Source organism: Loxodonta africana, chromosome 8 (genome assembly GCF_030014295.1).
Source record: "Loxodonta africana isolate mLoxAfr1 chromosome 8, mLoxAfr1.hap2, whole genome shotgun sequence".
NCBI classification, from domain to species: Eukaryota; Metazoa; Chordata; class Mammalia; order Proboscidea; family Elephantidae; genus Loxodonta; species Loxodonta africana.
In genome coordinates this window covers 121465225-121487509 of record NC_087349.1, presented here as the reverse complement: position 1 = coordinate 121487509, position 22285 = coordinate 121465225, and the positions used below count along the sequence as shown (strand labels likewise).

General features: G+C 36.6%; 1 protein-coding gene across 9 annotated transcripts in view; it reads left to right on the top strand.

Annotated features, from left to right (window-relative positions):
- Positions 1–22285, top strand: part of SHLD2 (shieldin complex subunit 2) — a 141378-nt gene that overhangs the window by 80782 nt on the left and 38311 nt on the right. For 7 of the 9 annotated variants that reach the window (XM_064290296.1, XM_064290294.1, XM_064290297.1 and 4 more), the window contains 3 exons: positions 3500–3694; positions 3858–3992; positions 13976–14182. In XM_064290296.1, coding sequence (XP_064146366.1) covers positions 3500–3694; positions 3858–3992; positions 13976–14182 — 537 coding nt within the window. Of the gene's footprint in view, positions 1–3499; positions 3695–3857; positions 3993–13975; positions 14183–22159; positions 22250–22285 lie in introns of all 9 variants that reach the window. The other 2 variants (XR_010322797.1, XM_064290299.1) reach the window with 2 other exon arrangements.

Here is a 22285-nt window from a genome sequence, read left to right as displayed (position 1 = left end):
TTAATTAAAGCAGATTATATGTATTGGGTTCTGAAAACATTAAAACGCTTATGTTTCAGTATTTGATTTTGAAATCAGTCAAGTTTATAACTTTAGGGTTTCATGTAAGTTTAATCTATAAAAGACCAATATTTGAGTTTACCACATCTCAGAGAGCATGTGTATGTGAATGGTAGTCAAATGGCATTTAAACAAAATTCATCACATTTTATAGCTGTTGATGCAATGGAAAGATAAGGAATGTATTGAAATAATGAAAATAACATGGTCTGTAAATATTTTGCAAGGGATGTGGGAGATGTTGTAGTAGATATTACTGGTTTTGAGGCTGATCTTGATTCAAGTAATTATAGTTTAACAATTTCATTAAAATTGTAGGACCTAATCATTCCAGGTAGAGAATATTCCGTGGAGCCATAGTGGAGCTTCAGGTTTTTGTAGAGCGATGTGAAAAAACGTGAACTAGTTAGATAACCTTCAAATTAATTGTTTTTATGCTTACATTGAAGTTTATGTTGCCATGTTTTTCATAGGTTAGTGGCTAAAGTATATTCTAAAGGTTTTTTGTTTGATTTAGGGAAATGATTATCAGTTGACACTTTGAAGATATTGCAGTTGTATTTCTTCTACAAGAATAAATCAACTTGATTAGTTTCATTTTGCAAGTAGTTACAACTCATGAGAACAGTCACACTTCTGATTAATATGTTGTACTTTTGGAAAAGACATCTTTCTTCATTATAGTGAAGTGTAACATATTTTACAAACCTAGTCTTTTGATAATGTTACAGGATATAAATTTGATACTAAATATTATTAAATGTATAATCAAAGGCTAACCCAGTATTTCTAAGCAATAAAAAAAAAATTATTTGAAATCTAAATAACTGGATATTTCCATATAAAAATTTTTGGAACAGGCAGAAGTAAATATTTTGCTATCAGGGATGTTCCCCAAAGTTTTATATTATAGATAAAGAATGAAGCCCGGAGAAGTTACATGCAAGTTCACAGAGATCATTATTGACAAAGCTGGAATTTGAACTCAGCCCTTCTGATTCCAGATGTACTAAAAATAATTGTGAAAGAAGATCAGTGTGGAAGGAGATATTTGGGGTTGGGTTTTTCCTCTTTATCTCCAGTCTGTCCTCATTCATCTTTCATATTGTCTCTTCTTTTTTCTTAGGCCAATTATCTTTGTTAGTGATATCACCATTGTTTTATAAAATTTGTTTACGAAATTTGTTACAAATTGAGTAATCTTACTTAGGTTTCTAAAAGCATTAAAACATTTATTTTAATCTGCCTACCTAGTTGCACTAGAAAATCTTGGTGTCATCTTTAATCTCTTCTTTACCTCCCACATTTCAGTTGTTTCCTGGATTGCACCTCTGAACCATCTCGTAAATAAATAACCTTTTTCCCCTTTATATGTGCTTGCCTGTTTTCCAACATTTGTCATCTTCTCTCCTGTTGACAGTGTCACTAGCCTTCTAAATGTTCTTCCTGCTTTTTCTTCTGTGAAAACTGATTCCTCTACACTAGGGAGTCCATGAACTTGGTTGGGAAAAATGTTGCATCTTTATTTCATTAATCACTAGCTGAGATTAAGCATTTCCTTCAATTATGAATAAGGCAACAATCCACAATAATATTAGCAGAACTTGTGACTTGGTCAGTAGTGGAAATCACATATACTTTATATCACATTACAGTTGCTATGTGCTCCCACTACCTTGAAATTATAGTAGCTGTTACTCTACTAAGTCTTGTTATTTAATGTACTAATGAGGCACGTATATCACAGTTTTGAAAATATTTTGATTACTCTGTTGCTGTATAATTGATTTTCTTTGCGATCTTAAGTATCTTATTTTATGCATTGAAAATAGTCTATGATGAAAATGTTCTAAAATTAGGTAGTGGTCATAGTTGCACAACTCTGAGTAAACTAAAAACCATTGACTTGTACACTTTAAGAGGGTGAAGTTTATGTATGTGAATTAGACCTCAGTAAAGCTGTTATAAGTTGTTATTCTTTTCATGGGCCCATATGCTTCGTCAGACTACCAAAAGCATCCATGGTACGTAAAAGGTTGTGAACACTTTTTGTTTAACTGGAAATGTACCTCTGCCCACCTCGTTTGCTACCTAGAAATCTAGACATTTTTCCCAAATCCAGCTGAAATATTCCCTCAATGAAGCCTTCAACAACTTCCCTAGGCAGTTCTTTTTCTGTGCATTTTTAGGGGTGCTTACATGCACTTCTCATGTCCTGAGCACTGTGCCTAGCATTGTCTCTTTCTAGACTGTTAACACGTTCAGTGTTGGGACCGTGACATAATTTGTCTTTGTGTTCCTAGTACTTGGGTAAAGCCTGGCACCTAGTAGGTGATCAGTAAATACTCATGAAGTGAATCAGGGAAGAATGAGGCTTTAGTGCGGCATAAGGAATCCATGGGGGTAGGCATGTTGATGGGAGAAGGAAAAAAGGATCTTTTTTTTTTTTTTTTCTATTGAAATTGGCTAATAAACTCTGCTTTCTAAAAATACCAAAGCGTTTTGTGCCAGGATCTGATTTTGGTCAACAGTCAGTAATGTGCTCAAGCGTACCTCGCTTTTCTTCAGAGAAATTTAAGTCTAATCAGCAAAACTCATCCAACTGTACATTTAAAATTTATGCATTTTATTGTATGTAAAGTATACCTCAATAAAGAATTAGAAAAAAAATTGAGACAGGAAAGAGAAAAACTCTAAGTGGTGTAATGACTGAAAAGTTCAGTAACTGATGTAACAATCAAAAGAAACACTACAACGCTGTACGTGCCCAAATGCCAGATGATAGTCACAGGTAAACCGCTCTCTGAGTTAGGAGAGGCGAAGGCACTTGGGGTCCGTAGTGGTTATTATTCTGTGTAGTATTTGGATAGGGAGATGGGAGGATGATAGCATTGCAGGTAGTAAAAGCTGTACAAGAGCCTTAGAAACGGAAAGGAATCAGACATGTTTGGGGAAAGCGTGAGGGCTGGCTAGGAGGCTCGTAGAGTATTTCAGGTGTCAAGTGCTAAGGATCTTGAAGAAAACGAGGTGGTTGGGATAGCCGAGGAAGACATGATCAAATTAGACTCCAGGGACTGGGAACTGGTTGGATATAATCGACTGATAGACGAGTAAAAAATAATAGCTGAAATTTTTAGCTTAGTTAATTGGTAGAAAGATGACATTAACAAAATAGAGAAGTAAGAGAACACTGCCAGTTTTTTAAAAAAAAAAAAATTTTAGGAGATAGTAAATAATTCAGGTTCCATTGGTGGTAAATACCAAGTTTTATTTTTGAATCTAAACTGATTCAAGAATAAGCTACATATTTTATAGAAGTGAAATCATATTTTACATTTAATCATACTTCACAGCATAGTGTACAGTTCTAAGAAGATATTGTAGGTTGTCAAGACAATATATTGTTTCCATTCTTTGTGTATGTGTTTCTCTTTCTTAGATTCCAGTATAGTTAGTGCTGTTGTACTTCAGGACTTATTGGCATATGTTTCTTCAAAACATCCTTGTCTCAGAGATCTTCCTCAGAGGCAGCCTCAGAAAGTCAAAAGGATTGAGTTTGTAGAACTGAAGCACCTTCAGCCTGAAATATTAGTCCATGCAGTACTAAGAGTTGTTGATATCACTATACTGACAGGTAAACATTTTGTTACTTTCTTAATTTTAAATTATAAAATAATTAAAATACACAACCATTTTAGTGTATCAGTTATTTATCACTATATACTTACCAAGTATTAAAGTATGGTATCACATGTGATAGATTAATGCCAATTTAAATACTTCTTTTCCTTTTCCAGAAGCATTATACAATTATAGAGGACAGAAGCAAAGGAAAGTTGTGTTAACGGTGGAACAGACTCAAGGTCAACATTATGTACTTGTTTTATGGGGTGCTGGAGCAGCCTGGTACCCTCAAATTCAAAGGAAAAAAGGTAAATACACCAAAAAACATTTAACCTATTACCTATGCCCATATAGATTGAGGTAAATGATCAATGCTTGCAAGCCTAATATGAAGAGGATCTTAACAGATTAGATACATTTGAAATATAAGTGATCATGATCAAGTATTCAGTGAGCAAATTTCTTCTGTTATAATTTTATACCTTCTGTAAGCAATTCCGTGATATATAAAACCCTCTTACAGTTAAAGGTGGCAAAATAAAAGTTTCCATGTATTCCCAGGTATACTTACCTTTTTAGTAAAGATCTTACCTCCTTTAAATAATATTCTTTAAAATTTAATTCTGGAGAAGCTTCCAAAATTTTTTGTTTATCTGAAGTACTCCGATAAATAAACTTCTCTCTGGTTATAAGTCAGGTCTTAGGGGAGTTACATTAATTCTTTCAAGTCGCAACATTAGTTTGTAATAAATCAGTATATCCCATTAGTGTGTAATAAATCACTATATCCCAGGGCTTTTTTTTCCCAGTGGTTTTAGAAGTGCAAATTGCTTGTCAGCCATAGAATGTTCATGTTTAAAATGTGACCCATGATTATATTTTTCTTCAAAGTATAAAATGATAGCTTATGGTATATTAACTAAAGTTAAATGAAATTATTGTTGCAGTAAAATAGTACAATTCTTCCTTTGGATATTGCGAAATATCTTAGTTATAACAATCAGAGATAGTTTAATTAGTGGTTTTTGAGTTATGTTACCCTGCTAAATTAATTCAGAGATTGATTGTGTGACCCATTATTTTCTTTCAAAAATTTATACACTAATTGTTTTGTTACATCGGTTGCAGTCTGTCGTGTGTCGTCACTCTCTCCCTTTCCCTTTTCACCCTGGGCTTTCTGTCTCCATTCATCCAGTTTTTCTGTCCCTTTCTGCTTTTGGGTAGGTGTTGTCCATTTGGTCTAATATACTTGATTGAACTAAGAAACATGTTCCTCACATGTGTTATCATTTTTTTTATAAAAGCCGGTCTCATCTTTGGCTGAAAGGTAGCCTTCAGGAGTGCCTTCAGTTCTAAGTTAGCAGGGTTTCCGGGGCCATAGTTGCCGGGGTTCCTCCAGCCTCTGTCAGACCAGTAAGTCTAATCTTTTTTTTTTTGTGTGTGTGAATTTGTATTTTGTTCTCTATTTTTTTCCTGCTCTGTCTAGGACCTTCTATTGTGATCCTTGTCAGAGCGGTTGGTGGTGGTAGCCAGGCACTATCTAGTTCCTCTGGGCTCAGGTTGGTGAAGGCTGTGGTTCAAGTGGCCTGTTAGTCCTTTGGGCTAATATTTTCCTTGTGTCTTTGGTTTTCTTCATTCTCCTTTGCTTCAAACATGAAGGGTCCAATAGATGTATTTGAGATGGCCACTCACAAGCTTTTAAAACCTCAGACACTACCCACCAGAGTAGGATGTAAAACATTTTCTTTATGAACTGTTATGCCAGTTGACCTCAGTGTCCCGTAAGACCATGGTCCCCACCCCTCAGCCCCGGTAACTTGGTCCCTCAAGGTGTTTGGATGTGTCTAGGAAACGTCTATGGCTTTGCCTTGTGACTTTTTTTTTTTTTTTTTTAATGTTTATTGTACTTTAGATGAAGGCTTACAGAGGAAACTAGTGTGTCATTAAACAATTAATACACATATTATTTTGTGACATTGGTTGCCAACCCCGTGACATGTCCGCAATCTCCCTTTCTCAACCTTGGGTTCCACATTACAGCTTTCCTGCCCCTCCTACTTTCTCGTCCTTGCCCTTGGGCTGGTGTGCCCGTTTAGTCTCGTTTTGTTTTATGGGCCTGTCTAATCTTTGGCTGAAGGGTGAACCTCAGGAGTGACTCATTATTTTTTACGTGGAGTTAAAGCTTCTTGTCAAGCTTCTGTCTCCAGAGTGGTTATCTAAAGGTAGAATCTGTCACATTATCTCTCTTAATCATTAATAGCCCATAACTAGGTTTTGAGATAAGTCTGATTTGGGGCTTTTAGGATCAAACAGTGACCGATGTTTGTTTGGTTGAGAAATCTGACAAACATTTGCCACTGATAGACTAACCGTGATCACTGGCCACCATATCATAGCTGGGAACATGAGTCCAGTGCATGTTGAACAAAATGTAGGTCAGAGGTGTTACTTCTATTATGGTGGAGCTATAGCAAAGCAGATTACTGCTCCATGATTAATATGGATATTCCTTTAGCATTAGAAGTCATTCGGTTAATAAGAATAGAAATTATAGTTGTCTCCGACATTTCTATGGTATTTAGCTTAATACTGAAAACTTAGGAATCCAAGAATTAAGATATATTTGTTCATTGTTCATTCATTCACTCATTCAGCATACATTTATTTATGCTCACCAATTTAAATTTTAACATCCACCTCAATATCTGAAGAGCATTCTTTTTTAAGATGGGAATATACCAATTTTGGAGAATCACTTACATAGTTTTATCTTCAGAAAATGTTAGCATGCTCTTTATTTAATATTTCTGAAGGCATTCTTGGTATTAACCTCTGTACTAGACACTTGTTCCACTTGCTCTTGAGGATAGCAAAATCACGTTTAAGTGGTTGTCTTAGTTATCTAGTGCGGCTGTAACAGAAATAACACAAGTGGGTGGCTTTAACAAACACAAGTCCAAATTCAGGGCACTGGCTTTAGAGGAAGGCTTTCATTCTCCTTCGGCTCTGGTGGCAGGTCCTCGTCTCTTTTCAGCTTCTGTTTCTCTCTGTTCCTTGGTGGTCGTTACGTGGCTTAGCATCTATCTTAATTGTCTATTGCTACTATAACAGAAATACCACAAGTGGATGACTTTAACAAAGAGAAATTTGTTCTCTCACAGTCTAGGAGGCTAGAAGTCTGAATTCAGGGCACCAACTTCAGGGGAAGGCTGTCGCTCTCTGTTGGCACTGGGGGAAGGTCCTTGTCATCAGTCTTCCCCAGTTGAGCTTTTCAGCATAAGGACCCTGGGCCCAAAGGACATGCTGTTCTCCTGGCTCTTGTTTCTTGGTATGAGGTCCCCATGTCTCTCTGCTCCCTTCTATCTTTTATATCTCAAAAGAGATTGATTTAAGAAGCAACCTGATCTTGTAGATTGAGTCCTGCCTCATTAACATAACTGCCACTAATCCCACCTCATTAACATAATAGAGATAGGATTTACAACACATAGGAAAATCAAATCAGGTGGAAAAATGGTGGACAGTCACACAGTACTGGGAATCATGGTCTAGTCAAGTTGATATACATTTTTTGGAGACACAGCATTTATCTTCCCCCATCTCTGCTTGTTTGCTTACTTGCTTAATCTGCTGTTTTATATCTCAAAAGAGATTGGTTTAAAACACATGCTACACTAACACTACCTCGTTAACATAACAAAACCCATTCCCAAATGGGACTGTAACCACAGGTATATGGGTTAGGGTTTACAACACATTTTGTGGGGATACAGTTCAGTCCATACAATGGTATAATCAGAAATAATCATCAAGAATTATTCTGAGTACTGGAAATAATGAGTTATTTGGGATGAGTAATAAGAAACTCTAAAATTCAGGTTCTTGTGAAATGCACGTTGCTAGTTTTTTTTTTTTTTTTTAGTAAGAATTTAAGGAGCTCCTGTGGCATAGTGGTTAAGCTCTCGCTGCTACCCAAAAGGTTGGTGGTTTGGACCCCACAGCTATTCTGTTAAAGAGATGTGGCAATCTGCCTCCGTAAAGATTACAGCCTTGACACAAAAACAAATTCAAAATGGATTAAGGACCTAAATGTGCAAACTAAAACTGTAACATTCTGAGAAGAAAAAGCAGGGGCCTAGCTTTCAACAATGGATTATCTAATATAATAACAAAAGTGCAAACAATTAAAAAAAAATGAATGGGACCTCAAAAAATTAAAAACGTTTGTTCATCAAAAGACTTTACCAAGAAAGTGAAAAAACAAGCCACCAACTGGGAGAGTATCTTTGGAAGCCATATATCCGGCAGGAATCTAATAACCAAAATATATGTAAAACTTCAACAACTTAACAACAAAAAAGCCAAATAAAGCAATCATAAAATGGACCAAGGACTTGAACAGACATTTCACTAAAGAGGACATTCAGGTATTCACTAGACACATGAAAAGATGCTCAGTGTCATTAGCCATCAAAGAGATGCAAAAGGGAACCACAATGAGATACCATTTCACTCCCACTAACCCTGGGGGCATAGTAGTTAAGTGTTGTGGCTGCTAACCAAAAGGTCACCAGTTGGAATCCACCAGGTGCTTCTTGGAAACTCTGTGGGGCAGTTTTATTCTGTCTTATAGGGTCGCTATGAGTCAGAATCAACTCGACAGCAGTGGGTATTTTTTTTAAAGATGGGTTAGGTTACAAAAAAACAGAAAACAACAAATGTTGGTGAGCACGTGGGGAAACTGGAACCCCTATCCTTTGCTGGTAGGAATGCAAAATGGCACAGCTATTGTGAAAAACAGTGTGGTGGTTCCTCAAAAAACTAAAAATAGAACTACCACATGATCCAGCAATTCCACTCCTAGGTACATACCCAGAAGACTTGAAAACAGAGACTCAAAAAGAGACTTGTATGCCGCTGTTCACTGCAGCACGATTTACAATAGCCCAAAGGTAGAAACAACCTAAATGCCCATCAACAAACGAACAGATAAACAAAATGTGGTGTATACATGCAGTGGAATACTACTCACTCAATAGGAGAAATGAAGTCTTGATACGTGCTACAGTATGGATGGAGCTCGAAGAGATTAAACCAAAAAATCCCACTGCCATCTAGAAATTACAGTGAGTGAACTAAGTCAATCACAAAAGGACAACTGTTGTATGACCTCACTTATATAAAATGACAAGAAAAGGCAAATGTACAGAGACCAAAGTTTATTAGTGGTTACTAGGGATAGGAGGGAGGAGGGAAAGGGGAGTTAAAGGTGATAGAAAACACTTACTGATTAAGGGTAGGGTTGCACAGCCAGTTTATTGTAATTGCTGTCAGTAAATTGCATACCTGTAAAAAGTTGAATTGGCAAAAAAAAAAAAAAAAAAAAAAAGCATGGGACATTCCAGTTAATTGGCCTAATAATGTGTTTAGTGCTTCTACCTCCTAGTTCATCGTGTAGTGCCTGGGATCTTAAAAGCTTACGGAAGAAGGAGAGTCAGGGATAGGAGGATATTAAATATGTGGCTAACTGCCTCTATGAACAACTGCCTCCTTTACCATGAGACTAGAAGAACTGGATGGTGTCTGGCTGCCATTACTGAACATTTTGATCAGTATTTATTTGAACGGGCCAAGCTTCTTCCTACGCCAGGATCTTGAATTTATAGAAGAATCCTGATCAAAAGGGGGAAAATGTAGAAAAGCATTTCCAATTCTTATGGACTCCAGACTTTCTGGAGCCATGGAAGGTGGATGAATCCCTGAAGCTATTGCTCTAAGGTAATCTTTATACCTGAAACTAAAAATATCCCCTGAAGTCATCTTAAAACAAAACAGTAGTTTAGCTTAACTAGTAAAAAAAAAAAAAAGTCTGCCTCGAGTATTATGCTCTTTTAAGAACTAGCTAAACCAAAACCAAACCCATTGCCATCGAGTCGATTCCGACTTATAGCAACCCTGTAGGACAGGGTAGAACTGCCCCATAGAGCTTCCAAGGAGTGCCTGGTGGATTCGAACTGCCAACCTTTTTGGTTAGCCACCATAGCACTTAACCACTACGCCACAGAACTAGCTATATGGGATCAAAGTAGCAAAGCAACTTGAGGGTTTAGATAGGAACCTCAGGGGGCAGTGAGTTTACGTTCATGTGGGAGGAACAAGTCAGAAAAGGAGGGTGAGAATAGTTGCACAACTCGAAGAATGTAAACAGTGTGACTAAATTGTACATGTAGAAACTGTTGAGTGGGTGTATGTTCTGCTGTGTGTATTCTCAACAACAGTGACAAAACAAATAACATTTAGAAAAAAGAATACAGCCTTGGAAACCCTATGTGGCAATTCTCTGTCTGGTAGGGTCCCTTATGAATTGGAATTGACTTGATGGCACACAACAACAACAGTAGGAATTTTTTTATATGTAGCAAAAAACCTGCTATCTGGAGCAAGGATCGGTCATGGTTTAAGTCCTAATGGTTGGTGGACTTAGGGACATCAGTTATATTTCCTAGGAGTAATAGGGTAAGCAGAAAATAAGCTTTTCAGAATTCAGTGCTATACCAATGCAGTATCCTTCTGAAATTATTCAGTAGAAGTCTAGTATTTAAAAAATGTAACAAATTATGAGAAAGTATTCTCATGATGTTAGTAATTAAGTACAGAGTAACATAAGTGATCCCAGCATTTATAATTATGCTTCATGCATAATCATAGTTCTATCTGCGTGGATAGATTTGGAATCTGGTCACACTCTTAATTTACGGTTCAAACATAGAAATGTATTGCAGATTGTCTCCTGTCACTCTCCCTCAGACTAACTAGCCAGATCTGTGCGGGGCTCTTTTCTGTTATTTGAACGGGCCAAGCTTCTTCCTGCGCCAGGATCTTGAATTTATCTGTTTTCTTGGTGAGGGTGCTTTTTCTTTAGCTTTCCTACAGGATGCCTCCTTCATGTCTCAGCTCTAAGACTGTATATACTCCATCAGTGGATATGCTACTCTCTATCTGGTCACCGTTTTTAACCCATTCGTGGCACATAACACAGCTGGAAATTACCTAGCTTATTCATTGGCTTGTATGTTAACTGTTTTTTCTCATTAGATTGCAAGTCCTGTGACTGTAAGCGCCTTGTCTAGCGTCTTCACCACTGGACCACCACCGCACAGCACTGTGCCTGCCCCAGTAGATACTTGCTTAAGGAATGAGTGAATGGATAATAAAATACAGACCAGTGGTAAACATTTTTTTTAGCTACACAATTCCCACTGTCTTTAATGGAGTAAGAGACTCAAGTTTGAGGAGGAAATAACTTTACTTGATTCAAATGATAAGAACCTTTAAAAAAAATCATAAAGTTAAAATGTATGTGCATGAAGGCTTTGCAATCCATGGGATGTATTCAAAAATTATTTTAAAACCTGGACACTGAGGGCTTGTAGTTAGAACTAGGACTCCACTCTGGCCAGCTTAACCAATTAAGGGGCATGTGTTTGAAGCATACAGAGGTGTCTCACAGCACTTAAGGGCAAAAGTGTTGGTGTCGCAGAGCGACGTGGAACCAGGAGCTGAAAAGCCCCACAGGTTCCAGACAGTTTCTCTGGGTATCTGATTTACTCACTGGGTGCAGACGTCACTTGCTTCTCAAACCAAGGGAAAGCAGAAGATGGTTACTCCGTGGCTCCTTGAGCTCATGTTTCCTTTCAGGAGACCTGTCCCGTTTCCAAATTCCCAGGGAAGAGAATCTGATTGCCCAGATTAGATCTGGTTCTGTTAACTCTGGCCGGGAGGACAGGCTTACAAAGTACAAGTATCAGACTTAAGCTATTTCAGTGAGAGAGAAAATAGTTAAGGGAGCCACTCCTGGCCTGGGTGGACACTCAGAGGTGTTCACTACAGAATGTATGTGTGTTCGTTAACTCGGTATGATGTATATGCTAGGTTATTTAGTTTAAAAGGAAACCCTGGTGGCAGAGTGGTTGAGAGCTATGGCTGCTAACCAAAAGGCCGGTGGTTTGAATCTACCAGGCACTCCTTAGAACCCGATGGAGCAGTTCTGCTCTGTCCTATAGGGTCACTGTGAGTCAGGACTCGACAGCAACAGATTTTTTAGTTTAAAAAGTAGGTTTTAAAAGCTCATATACAATAAACCAAAAAAACCAAACCTGTTGCTGTAAATTGATTCTGACTCATAGCGACCCTAAGAGTCGCTAGCTATGAGTCGTATATAATAGGATTCCATTTTAATAAAAATGTATCTGTAAATATGTGTACACATTTAAAAAACTGGAAAAGTGGGTACCAGATATCTTTGTGTGGTAGTATCTTTATACCTTTGGTGTGAATTTTATGTGTGTGAGCGTTTGCATTTATTCTTTAAACTTTTGTTATGAAAAATTTCAAACATATACAAAAGCAGAACAGTATAATGAACTGTAGTACCATTACCCAGTCTATTAAAACATGACCGATCTTATTTCACCTATTACCTCTCCCTTTTTTTTACCGCCTGAATATTTTACAGTAAATAAATTTTATTTTATGATTAAAAAATAAAGGTACCTAAAAACCTCCTTTTGAAAATAGAATAGGTAGCGATTGGAACATCTGGCTAACAATTTAAGAAAATAAACACAGTTAAATACATCCTTCACGTTTGTATCAAAATAAATTCCAGATGCATTAGAGATTCAATTTTCTTTTTTACACTAAACAATGGGTAGTAGAAGAAAATAGAGGCAAACTTATTTGGAATGATAAAGGTTGGCAGGTTTAAAAAAAAAGCAAAAACTACTATACATAAAACCTACCATATACAAAATTAAAGCACAAGTGATAAGCCATAAAAAAATGCACTCAGAAAATAATCTCTAAGGAAAACTGGACAGAGGATATGAACAGGCAAACCCCTAATGAAGAAATAAAAATGGTCAATAAAGATTGAAAAAAAAAAATTACTCTCACTAGTAATTGAAAACACAAATAAAGCAAATAGGTGATAGATGATTTTTCTCCTAAGAAATTGATAGAGAAGATAATGGGGCTAACAGCCACTCTCACAGACTATTGGAAATATAAATTAGCAGAATCTATCTTGAAGACAATTGACGGTACTCATGGAAAGCCTTAAATTTGGAATACTTCTTGGCCCAATAATTACACCTGTAAGAATTTAACATAACTATGCATAAAGTGGTAGCTAAAAATATGTTTAGCACTATATTTTTTATAATAGTGAAAAATGAAAAATGCCCCCAAGTAGAGGATTGTTATAATAATTTTTAAGATTTTGGGATATCTATGTAATGGCTTATCATGCAGTATTGAAAAATAATGTAGAATAATACTTAATGATATGTAAAAATATGCTTGATATCTTAAGTGAAAATCAAACAAATAAAAAAAACTGAATGTCCACTGGAATGTAACTGTTTATTTAGGGGCGATGAAATTATTGGTGTTATTTATCTAGCTTGTCTGTGATTTCTAAACATATTTTATAATAAAACAAAGTTATTTAAAAAATAATGGTTTTAAGCGGCAAGTTGGAATATATATGTTTTAGTTCTTTAATGATGCTTTGTCTATGCAGATTTAATGACTTAAGATTGTCTAAAAAAACAACTGTCCAATCAAAGAAACTCTGAGGTGGGCGTGAGGTGCGAATTAGACTTATGGCCTGAAGTAAGTGGGAAACTAAAAAGACAGCTGTTATTATCAGGAAAACTAGTGCTAAGAAACTTTCTTTTGTTTTATTACAGTTTTCAAGTTGAGCTTTTTAATGTAGGTTATGGTTATTTGGTGAGAAAGTCTGTGCTGCTGTGGTTTTAAGAATTTGAACTATTATTGAGATCATTAAAAATAGGTGTGACCTTGTCTAAATTTTTTTTTTCCTGAAAAAGTTAGCTAAATGTAAGATAACTGAGGTGTTGAAATATCAGCAAAATATTGGTTATGGCAGACCTATGTCTATTTCATTGTCCTTATGGTTTTTTTTTTTTTAATCTTTACCTGTAGATATCAAAATAAAAATTTGCTATTCTGCAAAGCAGTTGACTATGATTAATAAATTATAAGTGTGTAGGAGACCAAGAAGTCTTTAGAAAAATTTTTCATTAAAGCTGTCTGTAGCATCCTTATCTCGTTGCCTTAATGCAACATTCGTATTTTGTCTATTTCTACCTAAATTCCTTAGGTGATAAAGGTTGTGTTTGTGTAGTTGAATCCATCGGTTTAACCTGATTCTGAGCCTAGACGATTTCATTTTTGGTGACTTTGTGTTTTTATTTGTTTGTTTAAGATTATATCTGGGAATTTAAATATCTTTTTGTCCAGCGAAATTGCATAGTAGAAAACCTAGAATTGCACACAACACCGTGGTCATCCTGTGAGTGCCTGTTTGATGATGATGTGCGGGCAATTAAATTTAAAGCGGAATTTCAAACAAGTACACCATCCTTCGTGGAGGTGTCAGATTTGGCAACATACCTAGAGGATAAGTGTTCAGGTAAGATCTTTATATATATCAATTATTGCTACTTTTAATATAAATGAAGAAGCTACCATTTGTAGGAAAAATCTTTACCTGATTTTTATATCTTTTAAAAATCTTTAACTGAATATAAAACAGAAAGATAGATCTTTGCAAATAGCTAGACCAGATACTGGCAGCTTCTTAGCTTTTTGCTTCTAATTCTTAGAGGTTAATTTGTAATTATTAGGAATCATTTAAAAATATTTTTTGTGTATAGTTTCCAGCAGTTCATCATTTAATAAATCAGAAATAAAACAACCCTAACCAGAGTCACTGTTGAGATAGATATTTTATCGAGCCACTAAGCTTTCATAGATTGAATAAAATGAGATGCATCTGCTGCTTCACTTGGTTCCACAGTTTGAAATTTTTAACAAAGAAGAAAATATTTGACCAAATATTTTTATCAGATTTGTCTGAGATTACTATTTTTAGTGCCTCTTCTAGATTAGGTTATTGAGAATAACACAAAAACTTTGAGTCTTGTTATCGAATTTTAACTTTATTCTTCTAAAGAATTTTCTGAATTATAGGTGGTTTAAAATTTTATTAAATGCTACATGCATTTTAAGTGAAATAAGATTATGTTTACAATTCTCCTAATAAAAAGAGTTTCGTCAAAAACGAAATAATTTGAAGGTAAGGGTTCACATACTGAGATTCTCAGGTATATTTCTGGATCTTTTTTAGTAGGATGCTATGCCCCTTTTTGGTACTTCCACAGAAATTTAAAAAGTTGTATCGTAATCAAACCATAGGATATTTCAAAGTTAGTACTTTTTACATATGATTCAGAGTGTTCCATTAAAACATTTTTAATAGGGCTTTTGCGGCAATATTTATAAATAAACCACTTATTTAAAGTGTACACATTAGTGAGTTTTGCCATATTTATAGACCCGTAAAACCATCACCACAGTCAAAGTAGTGCCCTTTCTTCCCTTTTGTAATCTCTCTCCCCTACCCCTCACTGGCCCTCGTCCCTGTAGGCGACCACTGATCTGCTTTCTGTCGTGAGAAGTTAGTTTGAATTTTTTATACTTTTATGTAATAGAATCATACGGCATTTGCCCTGTTTTCTCCAGCATCTTCCATTTAGCATATTCTTTTGAGACGCATCCATGCTGTTGTGCACATCAGTAGTTCATTCCTTTTCATTCTGCTGTGTGCATATACCACGATCTGTTTACCCACTCACCTGATGATGAACGTTTGGCTTGGTTCCAGTTCTTGGCAGTTGCAGATAAAACATCTGTGAACATTTGTGCAAGTCTTTATATGGAGATATGCTTTCTTCTCTTTTGAGTAGATAACCTAGGTGTGGGATAAATAGCTAGGTCATATAGTAGGTGTGTGTTTAACTTTTTAAGAAACTGCCCAAATGTTTTCCAAAGTGGTTGTACCATTTTACATTGCCACCAGCAGTATATGAAGGTTCTGTTTTCTCCACACCCTTGTCAACACTTGGTATGGTTAGTCTTTTTAATTTTAGCCATTCTATTAGGTGTGTAAAGAGCCCTTGTGGCACAGTAGTTAGGCGCTCGGTTGCTAACCAAAAGGTCGGCAGTTCAAACTACGAGCTCTGCGGGAGAAAGATGTGGCAGTTTGCTTCCGTAAAGATTACAGCCTTGGAAACCCTATGGGGCAGTGCTACTCTGTCTTACAGGGTTGCTAGGAGCTGGAATCGACAGTTTCAACGGGTTTGGTTTTTTATTTTAATAGGCATGTAGGGATATCTCTTTGTGGCTTTAATTTTCATTTAGTTTCTGGGACTGGCTAATAATATTGAACATCTTTTTATGTACATAATTGCCATCCATATATCTTAATTTGGTGTAGTGTTTATTCACACATTTTTCCCATTTCAAAAAAAATTGGATGGATTGTTTTATTACTGAATGTTGAGGGTTCTTTGTATATTCTTGGTCAAGTCTTTTTTAAGGTGTATACTTTGCAAATATTTTCTCCCAGTCTATGGCTTGTCTTTCCGTTTTTTTTTTTTTTTTTTAACAAGGTCTTTTGAAGGTCACAAGTTTAAGTCCAGTTTATCCATTTGTTCTTTCATGACTTGTGCTTTTAGTGTCATATCTAAGAAATCTTCACCTAACCTAAGGCCGCTAAGGGTTTTCCCCTCTGTTTTCTTCTAGAAGTTTTAGTTTTAGTTTTATATTTAGGTCTGTGATCCATATTGAGTTAATCTTTGTACATGGTATAAGGTATAACTTGAAGTTATTTATTTTGTATATGGATACCCAGTTGTTCCAGCACAGTTTGTTGAAAAGATTATTCCTTGTCCAGTGAATAACCTTTGCATCTGTTGTCAAAAATCAGTTGTGCACATATGTGTGGGCCTAATTCTGAACTTTCTTTTCTGTTTCATTGATCTGTTTGTCTATCTTTACACCAATACCACACTCTTTAGATTAGTGTAGCTTTATAATAAATCTTGAAATTAGATAGTGTTAGCCCTCCAAGTTTGTTTATTTTTTTTCCCGAGGTGGTTTTGGCTATTCTAGGTCCTTTCTATTTCCATATAAATTTTAGAATCAGTTTGTCAATTTTGATAAACAGAAAAAACCCTGCTGCAGTTTTGGTTGAGATCGTGTTAAAGTTATAGATCAATTTGGGGAGAATTGACATTTTAACAATATTGAGTTTGCCAACCCATGAACAAATATGTATCTCTCCATTTATTCTGGTCTTCTTTAATTTCACTGAGCAATGTTTTGTAGTTTTCAGAGTACAAGTCTTTCACATCTTCTGCCAGAGTTTTGTATTTTTATGCTGTGGTTTTTGTAGATTTGAGTTTTCTACATAGACTGTCTTGTCTGTGAAAGAAGACAGTTTTACTTCTTCCCCTCCAATCTGAATGCCTTTTCTTTTACTTGCCTCATGGCTTTTGGTAGAACCTCTAGTATAATATTGAATAGAAGATGTGAAAGTGGATATCTTAACCTTGTTCTTGATCTTAGGGAGAAAGTGTTCTTTTTTTCCATCATTGATTACATTGTTGACAGTAGGTTTTCCATAGATGGCCTTTAGCAGGTTTAGAAAATACCTTTCTACTCCTAGTTTGCTGAAGGTGTTTATCAGGAATGGGTATGGAAATTTGTTAAATGCTTTTTTGTACCTATTTGAGCTGATCATAAAGTTTTTCTTTTTTAATCTTTTTAATATAGTTAATTACATTGATTGATTTTTGTATGTTAAGCCAACCTTGCATCTATAGGGTAAATCTCACTTGATCATGACATAGAATCATCTTTTTGCATTGTGGGATTGAGTTTTCTAACATTTGTTAAGAATTTTTGTATCTGTGTTTATGAGGGGTATTTGTCTGTAGTTTTCATCTTTTCTTAGAATGTCTTTTCCTGATTTTGGTATTAGGGTAATATTCATCAAATGAATCGGAATATAGTCCCTCGTTTATAATTTTCTAGAAGACAGTGATCAGAATTTGAATGATTTCCTCCTTAAATGTTTGATAGAATTCTCCGGTGGAGTAATCTAGACTTGAAATTGTCTTTATTGGAAGGTTTTTAACTACAAATTCAGTTTCTTTAATAGATACAAGGCTATTCAGGTTGTCTGCTTATTCTTTAATGAGCTATGATAGTTCATGTCTTTAAGAAATGCATTCAGCAACAACCAAAAACAAAGGGGTGCAGGGTTGCAGATGCTGATGATACTCATTAGACGTAATCAGTAACCTCATGAGATTAGTTCTCTTGGTTTGGGGGCCTTGGGGCTGTGGTCTCATGGGACAATAGAGTCAGATGACATAATATAGTTCTTATAATTTATGTTTTACTTCCCAATAAAGTGAGTAATGTATGACATCTTAAAAGCTTACAAGTGGCCATCTAAGATACAACTGCTGGTTTTTATTTGTCTGGAACAAAAGAGAAAGAAGGAAACCTAAGAATCAGAGAAGGAGCTGAATTGCAGGACTAATTGTCTACATGAACCACTGTTTCTCCACCTTGAGACCAGAAAAACTAGATGGTGCCGGGCTACCAGTATTGAACATTCTGATCAGGAACATAATAGGGAAATCCTGATAAGAAGGGAGAAAATATGAGGAACAGAACTTCAAATTCTTAAAGAATCCAGACTTAATGGATCTATTGGAGTTTGGAACAGTCCCCAAGATAATGACCCTGAGTAACTTTTCAAACCTTGAATTGAAGCTATTCCCTGAAGTCACTTTTAAACTAAGTAACAGTTTAGCCCAAAGAGTAAAGATTGTCACCCTTGAGTATTGCATTACTTTAAAAAAAAAAAAAAATCAGTATAAGACCAAAGGGTCAACAGCTATTTCAAAGCATAGATGAGAAGGTTGAGGGGGCAGGGAGTTTAAGTAAATAGAAGTAAAACAACAAAACAGAAATAATGAGAATGTTGACACAATGTGAAGAAATTTAACCAGTGTCACTGATCATTTTGTCTAGAAGCCATGAAATGGGAGCAGGTTTTACTGTGTATATTTTCACCAAAAATAAAATTTAATTAAAAAAGTTGGAAAAAAAAAAAAAAACTGCACATAAACCCTAAAACCAGATGCTAAGCCTAAATATAACTCTTAACCCTAACCCTAACCCTAAAAATAACCCTAATATTAAACCTAACTTTCTTAATTATCTTGTGCTACTATAACAGAAATACCACAAGTAGATGGCTTTAATGAGCAGAGATTTATTTTCTCATGGTTTAGGAGGCTTGAAGTCTGAATTTAGGGTGCTGACTCAAGGGATGGGCTTTCTCTGTCATCTCTGGAGGAAAGTCCTTATCTCTTTGAGCTTCTGCTCCTAGGTGGTCTTCCTGTGGCCTGGCATCTCCCTTCCCCCATCTCTGCTTCTTTTATGCCCATTTAATCTCTTTTATATCTCACACCCTACACTAATCCTAAACAATGCATTCCAAAAATGGATTATAACCAAAGGCATAGCGGTTAGAACAACACATATTTTGGGGGGACACAATTCAATCCATAACACTAACCACTCACCTAAAACTAACCCTAATCTTTAACCTATTCCTAACAATATATATAACCCTAATCCTAAACCCAACTGTGACTGTAAAACTAAACATAACCCTAAACTTAACCCTAAACCTAGCTGTATTCCTAACACTAAATTGTGATTTTAAACCTAAGTCTAAAGGTAACGTGAAACCTAACCCTAACTCTAACTCTAAACATAAACCCAACCCTAACCCCAAACCTAACCCAATCCCTAACCCTAACCCAAAGTCAAGCCCTAACTCTAACCTTAAAACCCAACATTAAACTTGAAGCATAACCCTAACCCTAAACATAACTCTTAACCCTAAACCAAACATAAACCTAACCCTAAAACTAAACATAACCCAAAATTAACCCTAACACTCTCAGAAAAAGAAAGAAATGTGTTCATCTAATTTGTTGACATAGCAACAATGACAAAAATTCATTGGCATAAAGTTATAATATTCCCTTCCTATCCTTTTTAATATCTGTGAAATCTGTAGTGATCACCTCCCTGATGTGATAATTTGTGTTTTCTGTGTTTTTTTTTTTTTTCATGATTAGTTTATCAGTTTTACTGATCATTTCAAAGAACCGCCTTTTGGTTTCATTGATTTTTCTCTGTTGTTTTTCTGTTTCATTGATTTCTGGTCTGATGCTTATTATTTCCATTCTTCTGCTTAACTGGGTTTTACTTTCTCTTCATTTTCTCATTTTTTAATGTAGAAGTTGGAAATTGAGGTCATTGATATGAGACCTTTTTTCTTTTCCTATATGAGTGTTTTGTGCCATAAATTTCCCTCTAAGTACAGCTTCTGAGTTCTTTACCCAACACTGTGGATTGCAAGGTTTTCTCTTCTAGCTGGTAGGGAAAGGCATTATTTCCCGCCCTGTGTGATCCTTTCAGATAGCTCTCCTTGGCCTCAGGTCACATTTACTGAGCAGAAAGCTATACTTAGCTGAATTCTGCAGGAGGACTCTCAGTACTCCAGAGGGCTCTCCTTTCAGCTCTCGCCTGTCCAGTACCCTGCCTTGTGAACTCTAGTCCCCTCAGCCTCTCCAGACCCCCAGCTCCATCTCCCCTTAACTCAGAGAAGCCATCAGGCTCTGTTCGAGTTCCCCCTCCTTGTGCCACAGCCAGGAACTCCAGTCTGTAAGCTGAGGCAGTGACAGGGCTCACATTTTTTGTTTCTCATTTCTTAGGGGTCACTGTCCTTTGCTGCCTACTGTCCAAATTCTTGACATTTAATACATTGGGTATTTCAGTTGTTCCGGGTAGGAGAGCAAACCCAGTCCCTGTTACTGTACTTGGGCCAATGCCAGATTAAAAAACCTTATTATCGTTGTCATGTGCTGTGGAGTCTATTCTGACTCACAGCGACTCTGTATGACAGAGTAGAACTGCCCCGTAGGGTTTCCAAGGCCGTAATCCTTGTGGAAGTAGACTGCCACATCTTTCTCCCTGGAGCGATTGGTAGGTTTGAACCGCCGACCTTTCAGTCAGCAGTGAGCACTTAACCACTGTGTTACCACGGCTCCTTAAAATAACAAGACCCTCAAAAAACCCGACTTTTAATTGAGTAGCCAAAACCAAACCAACTCATTGCCATTGAGTCAGTTCCAACTCATAGCGACCCTGTAAGGACCAAGTAGAACTGCCTCATAGGATTTCCTAGGCTGTACTCTTGGAAACCCTGGTGGCCTAGTGATTAAGTGCTATGGCTGCTATCCAAAGGGTCAGCAGTTCAAATCCGCCGGGCGCTCCTTGGAAACTCTATGGAGCAGTTCTACTCTGTCCTATAGGGTCGCCATGAGGTGAAATTAACTCGATGGCACGGGTTTGGTTTTTTGGTTTGGTACTCTTCAGACCCTGGTGACGTAGTGGTTAAGCTAACCAGAAGGTCAGCAGTTTGGATCCACCAGGCGCTCCTTGGAAACCTTTATGGGGCAGTTCTACTCTGTCCTATAGGGTCGCTATGAGTCGGAATCAACACGACAGCAGCAGGTTACGGGTTAATCTTCATGAAACAAATTGCAACGTCTTTTTCCTGTGGAGCCACTGGTGAGTTTGAACTGCTGACCACTGACCTTTCAGTTAGCAACTGAGCACTTACCCACTGTGCCACTACAGCTTTTTTTTAATTGAGCATAGAGATTTTATTCCCAGGGAAAAACTCCCTACACCCAAGCTTACATTGAAACATTTGTTAATATGAATTTAAGGTTAATAATATTTCTGGTAGGCAAACACAGATGATAGAAAATTGACAAACTTTTGTACTATAAAATTTTTATACCACTTTCAAAAATGGAAGTAAGTTGCATGTGGCCACAGAAGTCTCTAGATTTATACCAGCTGGTGAAATCTTGAATAATGTAGCATCATAGAAGTTCCTAAACCAGTTTCATATTTATATGCTTCCCGTCCCCTCAAAAAACACCCCACATGCTTACAGAGCTGGTCCCCACGAGAAGAAACGCCATAAGGCAGTAGAGGGGCTACGTTACTGCATTTAGATGTTTAATTTGGTGTCATGGAGAAGCCAGCTTTGTTACCTATTGCTTATACAAAACAGTTACCTACTGGGATTGGAGACTTAGATTAAAAAGTAAATAAAACAATAACAAAATAGGTGGCCATACCACTGATGATTAGTGTTACCAAGGATATAGCCCCAGGGACTTTGGGGGTGAGACTAGGAATGAGGGGTGTTGTTGGAAACCCTGGAGATGTACTCTTCATTGGGAAACATGCCAGAACTCTGTGCTGTTACAATCTATCCTGGGTTGGCTCTGTTCACAGACCCTTTTAGCCTTTTTCATTTTCTTTATGTTCATCTATGAGGGTTGAATTCAGTTTCTAGCATTGTTTGTGTGTTTTTAAGGCAGAATTTGAGAGAGCGCAAGGAAGTACAAGTATTTTTTCCTTACTTATTTTATAGTTAATTAAATACAAGGAGGAAGAAAGGGAGATCAGCGTGAGAGGATTTCCTCAGGAGACCTGCTCTCTCAGCAGAACTAGACCAGAGTGGGTAAGGCTGTCTGTGACTCCTTGGAAAGGAATGAAG